Genomic DNA, 10,441 nt, shown 5'->3' with positions numbered 1-10,441 from the left:
TCTCTTGTTAAAAATTGCAAACCTATTTTTTAAAAGTAGCAAAAGTAGTACAACGAATACCTATATAGCTTTCATGTAGATTCACCAGCTTTTACTATTTTTATCTTATCTTCTCTAACACACACATTTTTCCTGAAACATTTGAGAGTTACCTTCAGAGACTGTGGCACTTGACCCCAAAACACTTGTCTTCTAAGAACAAGGGCGTTGTCTTGTATCACCCCAATCCAATGATCACATGCAGGAAATTTAACACTAATACAGTACTATGATGGGATACACTGCCAGTATTCAAATTCTCCCGATTGTCCAATAGTGCTCTCACTCTCTTTTAATATTCAATACCTAATCAAAGATCATGCATTGCTTTTAGTTGTCATATATCTTAAGTCTCCTTTAATTTAGGACATTGGACTTTAAATTTTTTTTTTTCATTTATAACATTGACATTTTAAAAAGAATCTGCACCAATTATTTTGCAGAATGTTCTCAATTCGGATATATCTATTTCCTCTATTAGATGAAAGTTAAACTATTATCAAGACCGCAGTAGAATGACTCTTAAACATTTTGGCCAGCATATTACAGAACTGTTGTTGTATTCCTTGAGTGAACCACAGCAGGGAACACGTGATACCAGTTTGACCCGTTATGTGCGATATTAACTTTGATCCCTTGGTTAAGATGGTATCTGTGGATTTCTTCATTGTAGCGATGCTGGTTTCCCTTTGTAATAATAAAGAGTCCTGAGGGGAGACACTTTGAAACTGTATCGTTCTCCAGTAGTTTTTCACCAATAGTTTTACCATCCATTAATGATTCTTACCCAAATCAATTATTACGATGCTCATTGCAAAATGGTGATTTTCCTATTTTTATTATGCCTTGTACCTTTATTAGTTTTTCTCCTTCTCTCTTGAACCCATGATAATCAGGCTTCTGGCCCCGTCACTCTAGCGAAACTGCTGTTGCCAGGGTCACCAGTGGCTTCTGTTTCCTACATCTAGTGGCCAAGTCTGGTAGATCAGCTGCATTTGACAACGCTGGTCATTCCCTTCTCGAAATGCTTTCTTTAGTCTGCCTCTGAGAAACCAATAGCATGACTCCTCATCCGTCTCCTTTCCCGGTTCTTCTTCAGCTTCCAAACCTCTAAACATCGGAAAACCTCAGGGCTTAGTCCTCATACCTCTGCTACAACTCAATACGTGGCAGTTTACTTCTTCTAGTTGCTCAGGCTCAAGACTCTGGAGTCATTCTTGACTCCGTTTTCTTTTACCACCTACCTCAATCCATCAGCAAATTCTATCAGCTTTGCTTTAAAAATACATGTTAATACCAAACCAAATCACTTCTCCATTGCTCTATCCTTAGTCTAAGCAACTACCATGTCTAGCCTCGACTGTTGTAGTGATGTCCTGGTTAGATTCCCTCCTTCTACTTTTGCTTGGCTGTAGAGATCCTTTTAAAAATATAAGTCGAATAATGACCCCAAATCTGTCTGATTCAAAATAAAATCCAAAGTTTCTGCACAGATTATAAAGTTTTGCATTCTCCGGCCCCTGTGTACTTCTTTGATCTTCTCTTCTGCCAGTTTCCTATTCACTAACTACAGTAGTCTCCTCCTATCCGTGGTCTCACTTTTCGTGGTTTAGCTACCCACGGTCGACTGCAGTCTGAAAATGCTAGGTGGAAAATTCCGTAAATGAACAGTGCATAAGCTTTAAATTGCACGCCATTCTGAGTAGCGTGATGAAATCTCATGCCGTCCCTCTCCATCCCAGCCGGGACGTGACTCTTCCCTTTGTCCAGCACGTGGCTACTGTAGATACCACCCCCCGTTGGTCACTCAGTAGCCATCTCAGTGACCAGACTGTGCCATATTGCAGCGCTTGTATCCAGGTAACCCTTATCTTACTTAATAATTGTCATAAAGCACAAGGTCAGTGACACTGGCAATTCAGATATGCCAAAGAGAAGCCATAGAATGTATCCTTTAAAGTGAAAAGGTACAAGTTTTTGATTTAATAAGGGAAGAAAGGAATTCATGCTGGTTTTGTTGTTATACCTCAAACTGCAAAAGTTAGAGCCTCAGTATGTGACAAGTGCTTAGTTGAGATGAAAAGGCACTGAATTTGTGGGTGGAAGACCTGAGCAGAAACATGTTCTGATTGACAGCTTAATGCTTAACGTTGAACATTGCTGGATGCCCAGTAGAAAACACAATACGAGCACCTTACTGTCGTCCCTAGTATCTGTCGTCTGCACACCCACAGAACAGCAATCAGATTTGGTACGATCCGAGGTTTCGGCCATCCCCGGGGAGGGGGGTGGTCTTAGAATATATTCCCCACGGATAAGGGGAGACTAATGTATACTTGTTATTCCCTTTGTCTGGAAAACTCTCCCCCAGATAATCCACATACCTCATTCTCTCACTTAATTCAAGTCCCGAATGTCACCTTATGAGCGAGGTTCTTTTGGATCATGCTGTCGGTAATAAGTTTACTCTTCCTTACTCTTTCTCCCCCTTCCCTTTAATTTTTCTTCCTGGCCTTTGATACAGTGTATGTGTATTTGTTTTGTGTGTATCACCTGTCCACTCGCACTGGAATGTGTGCCTCGCGGCAGCAAGGACTGCTATGTATCCAACCCTCAGAACAGCCTAGCGCATAGTAGGCACCTAGTAAGTATTTGTTGAATTAACTGTTGGAATTCCTTTTACTCTTCTATTAATGATGGAAAGGAAAGAGGGTATTTTTTTCCACTTCCAATGAAAGTCTTAATTTTATAACTGTTCTTTTTTCCACTTGAAACATTGTTTAAAATTCTTCAAAGTATACTTTTAGCAAAGAAATTGTATTTTGGGGGTTGTATAAATTAAAGGGCTATTTATAGTTTTGCAGCTTCTTACTACTAATCCCAGTATGTTTCTCAGTGTTTGGGTATGATTCCTTAAAAGGCAACCAAAATTCTCAGATGCTAACCTAATCTTATTTCTTTTATTACGAATAAAAGCACAAGATCTTTTATTAAATCATCCATTTATGAATTTTAAAAGCCATCAGTACAAAAGTATTTATTTTACTGTCCTATATAATCCTCTAGAAAGTCTAACTGTTTTATATTGGCTGACGAAGGGAGAGAGTTCTGGCTTCTTTTTGTGGGTTTAAAGTAAATACCAATGACATGTTATAAAATTAAACTACTGGAAACTGATGGAAAATGTTTAACTTGCCACCATCTCCCTGGTATTTTTTGTTTTATTTATTTGGTTTCTCTCTGTATTACATACATATGGGACTTAAATAATAGAAAGAAGTATATAAGAGCTCAGGTCTGGTGTTAGCAGTTCTTGGAGGTCACCAGGATATGCACCCCTGTTTTAGGGAGTGAGCAAATCCCCGTGCCTGTTCTGTGGGTGTGCAGACGACAGATACTAGGGACGACAGTAAGGTGCCCGTATTGTGTTTTCTACTGGGCATCCAGCAATGTTCAATGTTAAGCATTATGCTCAAGAGTTGTCGTAAGCAACGAGCTGTTGATATGCGATTAAACAGTGCATCGACTTTAACTTGTGAACAGAACTTACGACTTTATGTTCTCAGAATATTTTAAAAGTTTACATGAGATATGTCATGTCGTTATTCAAGAAGGAATATTATAATAACTAATATATTCGAGCTTCTAAACATAGCTTTTATGGCTCTCCAATTTCAAGGAAAAAATTATTTCGGTGACTTTCATTCCTTTTTATTGTTGCTTCAGTGGCTTGAGCTTAACAGGCATGTGACTGAGTTTTGTATGTTAAGTAATTTCTGGAGGTCCCTGGGAAACAGGTTGTCCTGAGGTGGAAGGGTTGGGAGTCTAAAGAATCTAGTCTGTGTCGTTGTTCACCCACTGCATTCACTGGAGCTGGATTTTAAAGAGTGAATAAGCATCTTTAAGCAAAGAGGTGGGAAAAAGGCAGTGTTTCCTAGAGCAAGTTTCTAAATAATCCCTAAAGAGAATTAGATGGTAAAAGCATTCGGTTGTCAAGCTTTTACTATGCTAATAGACATTGTGATTCTCAAAAAAATTGGGTAATATATTAATTTCCTAAATCTACCTAGTGGTAGAACTCACTATTTTTTCCTCTCGATATCTCTTTATATCTCATTCCTCTTAATATCTTGAGACACTAGTGTTCCACAGTTTGGAATTTCTGAAATAGTGGTATTCACGATGAGGCAAACAGCATGTTTAACACCACAGAAAGGTACTAGAGCGTGGTGTGCTTGGAGGATAGCTGGGTCCCTCAGGCCAGAGAACGGTGAGAGCGTGGGAGTAAAGAAGCAACAGGAAGTGAGCTGGACCAAACAGTGATGTCTCTATGTTAAAAATCTATCCCATCGGCAGTGGGGAGCCAATAAAAACTTTAAACACGAACACATTTGCATTTTAGAAAACATGGGCGTGAAAAGGTGAGAGTATAGGGCAGAGTGCTTACTTAGAGACTGTTGCAACAGTGTAGGTGAGAAGTAATAAGAGCGTGAACCGAGGATCTGGCACTGGTTGGGGGGGGCGTAGATGATGGTGCCGCCAACAAACAGAAAGGATCCCAGAAAAGAAACAGGTTCGTGATGGAAGATGAATGAGTTCAGTTTTTGGACATGTTTCATTTGAGATCTCTGAGTGGCACAGACAGAAATATTAAGAATGCAATGGGAAATGAGATCTGGATCTGATCTAGAGTTCTCAAGAGCATCGTTAGCTAAACTTCGTGTAGATTTGGGTATCACTGGTGTGGAAGACGAAGTTTCAAACCATGAGAGAACTGACGGAGGGACGAAGGGATGGGGAGCGGGGGCAAGAGAGAGAGAGAGAGAGAATGTGAATAGTCATCTTTCTAATAAGAAACATTGACCCATCTCAACTTAGTATTTTATGGTTAATTCAAATTTACTTCTAGGTTCTTCTGAGTTTCCGAAAATTCTTTTTAATGGTCATTTGAATTTGGAAAGTATTTCTTTAACAAGTAAACATCAAAAATGCTGGGATTACTTGGGTCATCTGGTTGGTTGGCTTTGCCTATGCAAACTTGTACATACTCACCACTCTAGCTTTCAATCAGCTATTGGCCATTACTTTTACACTTAACAGCCTAAGCAGTGAAGACGTAGGAGAATTAGTGTTTGCTGAAGTTTGGTCATGGCCAAAATAGGCACTTGCCCCAGACACACAATAACCACCAGGATAAGTCTGGAATAAGTTTTTTTTTATTAAATCAGAGTTATTAATAGATATATGCTTTCAACTCCAGCTCTCCCGCCACACATTTCCTTGAAAAACAGATTTTATGATGTGTTTCATGTTGACTTTGAGATCAGAATTCAATATATTATCGAAATACCAAAGAATGATGTTTAACAGTGATGAAAATCTCTCTGGTGTCAGAAATACAGATGAAACATATCCTATGAGGGGAGGCAGCATAATGCATATTAAAGTAGAAAACAGTTATTATTTTTTTCTTAAAAAGGCAGCAAGCTTCACTGCTATTTAAGAGACATATTGGTAGTACTGTGTGTATCTGGGCCCTATGCAAGATGTGTAACTGATAAGGATTTGTGATTCCTGGGATGGCAGTTGGGAGCACAGGCCCGGCAGTGAGACTAGCAAGATTCAGGTCATAGCTCCCTCGTGCAGTGACCGTGTGGCCAGAGTCTTTTTCTTCCCCCATTCCTTGCTACTGAGATCCCAACATTTTTTTACCATTAGGCCCACAAGGTTTAGGACCCTTAGAAAGGGAAAAGGAACAGTAGGACTGGAATTTGAGATTGCCTTTAAGGTTTATATAGTCCCTCCGTAGCTTGTATAAGTACCACCATCTTGGAGTATTAACTGTTGGGTATAATAACCATTCTCTATCTTGATTATTGCCCTAGTATCCAGCACCATTTCGTGTCTAGGTAGTTGCCCGAACGAACACTATTCGATGATGATAGTCTTTACAAGGCCATTGTCAGGATGCATTTCTGATGCTCTGTTGCTGCATAAGTAACCACTGCAAAGCTTAGTGCCTTTAAACAATTATTTATTTTATCCACAAATGTGCAGTTTCATTAGGGCTTGGTGAGGAAGCTTATCTGTTCTCAATACAGCATCAGGGAGGGAGGCTTGACTCTCCAAGCATGTCTCCGTGTTCCAAGAACAACCACTTCAAAAGACAGGAAGTAGAAGCTTCCAGAAAAGGGCACATTTTTGCCTCTGTATTCTATAGGTCCAGCAGTCACGCAGCTCAGACTCATAGATGCCGTCTCTCAACGGGAGTACTATACATCAATGTAGTAGTAACACGATTAAAGAATCTGAGGTTATGTCACTGTGGATATTTAGCATTGCATTTTATAAACAAAATGAAATACATGAAAAAACTAAACAAGGAAACCTGCAGGTCAGATCGTAGTGGAAATTAGACTGCTACACACAAAAGAAGATATTTTTTAAAATCACCTGACTTTGGGAAAGTTAGCACTCAGCATTTCAGGCTACTGGAATACCATTTAACCTAATTGCCGTGAAACACCGAATTCGAAGCCAACTGAAGATTACTGAAATGGCCTCAAAAAGCTAACAAAACTATTAAAATAGCTTACTATTGTTAGGCGGCTGAAAAAGAGGGAGAAGAGATAAATACCTAAAGTATTTTCTAGAGTTAAATTTTTGTTCTGAAAACATTTCAGTTTGGTCTTGTGGGCAGTTTGGAAGATACTGTAGAGGTTTTTTTTTTTTTTAAAAAGGAAAAACCAAAATACCAGAACAAAGTAATGTTTACTTTGTGCAGTGTAAGTAGTATTTGAATGAAATGAAAATATATGTGTTCAATGAAGTCTGGGCTCTAGTATTCTTATTCGTCCTAGAGAAAAACAATAGCAGGAATAAGAAGGTTTTGAAATTTCCATTATTCACTGTATCTTGTATAAACAAAGCAGAAGCTCTGACTTGGTAAATAATGCAACTATACTTTCTTCAACTTTTGTCCTTCAACCCAGCATCTTGCCTGAACAGTTTTTAGTTATCAGCTTTTTAAAAGATGCTTCAGAGTTAGATACGGAAGGGGGAAAGGTGCGTGGTGTCTTCGGTCAGCATCCGCAGTACTGAGACATGAGAGATCTTCCTAATCTATTTTCACTTCTTTCCTTCAGGGTAATCCGATTTGGCAACAAACTGATTGCTAGACCTCCCCATGTCACTATTCTGTAAAATCAAAAAGTTTGCTGTAGTCCAAGATGGGGAAGTGGCCTCCCTCTCAGGAAAAGGTGATACTCGTAGGTAAATTCATTAAACAGAGTGACTTACAAGACCGACCTCTAATACCTTCTTGATATATTCCAAAATACCGACATGCAAAACTTAAATTTATCCTTTTTACTGGTAACCCTGCTCCTGAAAGTTTTATTTGGAGGAAAGAGTGAAATTAAATGCATTTCGTGAGTGTTTCTGAAGAATTAAATTTTTCCCCGAGACGTAACTACTAGGGAAATCCCTCATTTCCCTGCTAGAAAGCACCTCATTTCTTTGAACTTTTCACACATAAAAGAAGCACCAACATTGAAATTCTGAAGTCACACTTAATCAAAGTCATCTGTTTAAGAAATAACGTGATATTGGGAAGAAGACTGAGACTGGAATGAGAAATGCTTTGTTAGGGTCCCAGTTTTGCCACTTACCAGCTGTGTGTCCTCGAGCGAGTGCTAAGTTTGAGCAACTGCGTTAGAGCTCAGTGCTCTCATTTCCACCCTGACAGCCTAACAGTTCTGAGGTTAGATGCACCAAATATGCAAATGCTTACTGTATTGCACAGCATCATATGAGCAGAAGGTATTATCAGTCATTTCAGAAGCTTTAATGAAACATAGATTTTTGTGACGGCTGTTAAAATTTCTTTTGAAAATATATACAACGTGATTAATAAAATTTTCTAAGCTCAAATATAATGTTCTGTACTAATTTAACAAGATATAAGTTCATCAGAGACAGAAACCAAGGGTTATGTATCTTTGTGTGCCTAACATTTTACAGAACGGTTCTATGTAGGCCAACTTGGTTGATCGATTTGTTTGTTGGATGATTTATTGAGAATGGTATTTATGAGGTCATTATTCCAGCAAGTATAAATGAGCCACTTTTAACATCATCAATTCCAGTGAATTCTGCTGCCTTCTCAGTTAATAGTTATTGAGTGCTCTGATAGTATGTAACAAAGTTCTAAGAGTGAAGATGCCTTCATGCTGTTCCACTGTTGTTGGTTTCGTAGATGAGCCATGGGATATATGAATGTCTGGGTGGGATTAGATGAGTCGTATCCATGGTTACAAGAATATCGTTGCTCTGAGGCCTGTGTGGCTAAAAGGATTGGTGATGCTAGCCTGCAACTAACTGGCTTTTTAAAATGTAAAATTGAAAGAACGATTCTAAATTTTTAGTATTTCCCACAAGTTGTCTCAAAGTTTGAATCCAAGTTGCCCTAACCTACTGTGCAAACTTTCTGCCCAGTTTCATGTATCTTCTAGGGAATTTCTTTAGGAATTCTTTTCCTCCTTTTCTAACTTTTGAAATCTGTTCATACAACTTGAAATGGCTGCTTTCTTCTTCCCTCACAAAAAGTTTTTAGAAACTTTTCCATCCCCACTTAAGACACTGTGTTATGGTTGACTGCTTTCACTATTTTAACAAACACGGGCATCGCACTGATATTTAACTTGTTTTCATACTGAGTACCTGCAAAAATTAGCATAATGCCTTCAGATGCAGTTAGTCATAATTGCAGAGAAAATGCATTCATTAAATTTTATTGAGCGCCTGTTATGTACCTATCAGCCTCCTAGTACTTTTTTCATTTAATTGGGCCCAAGTTTATGTAGATCCAGGAAAAATTATCTGTATCTATTTCAGGGAGACAGAAGCAATTTCAGCTAATGGTTCTTTAGGGTGAGTTATTACAATGAATTGTGTCTAGGTATCATTTTATAATAAGAAATTGTTTCACTAGTTAACAATAATAGGCTTTATAGTATAAAAGATTAGTTATTTTGGGTGATAACAAAGAGTTTGAAAAGTAACTTTTTTATCTTTGGTCTTTTAAAAAAAAATTATAATTATTACAAAGGTAATACATATTCTAAATCCAGCCTGGAGTAAAGAAAGGGGGTGGGGTTCCTAAGGTCCTAAAGCAAGGGAGTAGTAGGCAGGGGATATTTTAATGGGTGGATTTGGCAGAGACTTTAGTCATATACCCAGGTAGAGCACGCTCAGTGATTAGCTGTGGCACAGAGAGACAGCCTCATGGGCACAGCACTTCCGGGTGTGTCAGAGAAAGAGGAGCCTGGGAAGGAGAGTGAGAATGGGAATCCAACAAGGAGCCCCAGAGACTTCTTGATCTAGAACACCAGGGTTCAAAATGATTCCATGAGTTCAGTCGATTCGATTTTATTTATTTATTTTTTAATCACTTAATGGCAGTGAGCATCAGTTGGGGTTCAGTGCTCCAGAGAATTTTATGAATAATCTTAACTAATTCGAGGATATGCTCTATCCAGAATAAAAACGATACCGACAAGTATCATGAAAGAACACCTTTTGTGTGAAATAATATAAAATACGTGCCATGCTGTTCTTGGCATGCTTTCCCCAGCCTACTCTATCTGGTACGTTCCTGCTCCTCCCTGACGACTCTGCAGAAATGCCCCGAGTCCCGGGCTCAGACATCTCAAGCAGTGAGTGCTTTGTCTTCAGGGCAACAGCTTTGCAGGTAATTTACACACACCCCTTCTTCTCAGATACCCCGTTAACTCCTCGAGGAGAGGGACCATGCCTTCCTCGTTTTGAGACGTGTGCTCAGGAAATAGACAAAGTACTGGCCGTATAGTAGGCGCTTTATTGACTGTGCCAAGCAGGAAAAGCACAGCTACCCTGGGGTGGAACCCGGGCTTCAGCGCCGCTTCATGCCCTACGAAGCAGGATAAATGACCGTTCATCCGCCTGTCTTAGTGCTGTTAATCAGGCCGCTTTTGAAAACGTTAAACTATGTGGCTGTCACCTTCCCTGTCATCTGTCAAAGGTCTCCCCAGTGCCACTCTGTTCAGTCACCTCACACCTTCTCTGGAGGAGTAGCGCACACCGCGTTGATCTCTGTTGAAGAAACGTGCTTTCGCTCTCTTGATTTTATAGCTTTCAAATAAGTGTGTTTTTAAATCTCTAAACCATCAGTGTTAGCTTTTTTGTCTCCCTGTTTAATTATAATTTTTTGAAAATCCACAGAATATGGTTGGTATGCTATATCTCAAAGAAATGCTTTGAAAACAAAACAGCAAAAGAATCTTTAGCAAAGATGTCTAATGTGTATCCAAGCACCCAACCATTTTCCTTTTACAAGTGAGTGATAACTTGCAAAATATTTACT

At 39.1% G+C, this 10,441-nt stretch overlaps 1 protein-coding gene across 1 annotated transcript in view; it reads left to right on the top strand.

Moving 5' to 3' along the window:
• The window catches only part of GSTCD (glutathione S-transferase, C-terminal domain containing), a 103,410-nt gene that overhangs the window by 72,365 nt on the left and 20,604 nt on the right, over positions 1–10,441 (top strand). Inside the window, exon 4 of the mRNA XM_012655088.1 lies at positions 9,674–9,755. Coding sequence (XP_012510542.1) covers positions 9,674–9,755 — 82 coding nt within the window. The remainder of the gene's footprint in view (positions 1–9,673; positions 9,756–10,441) is intronic.

This window comes from Propithecus coquereli, unplaced genomic scaffold (genome assembly GCF_000956105.1).
Source record: "Propithecus coquereli isolate 6110/MARCELLA unplaced genomic scaffold, Pcoq_1.0 Scaffold46, whole genome shotgun sequence".
Taxonomy (NCBI): Eukaryota; Metazoa; Chordata; class Mammalia; order Primates; family Indriidae; genus Propithecus; species Propithecus coquereli.
This window is presented reverse-complemented; position numbering and strand designations above follow the sequence as displayed.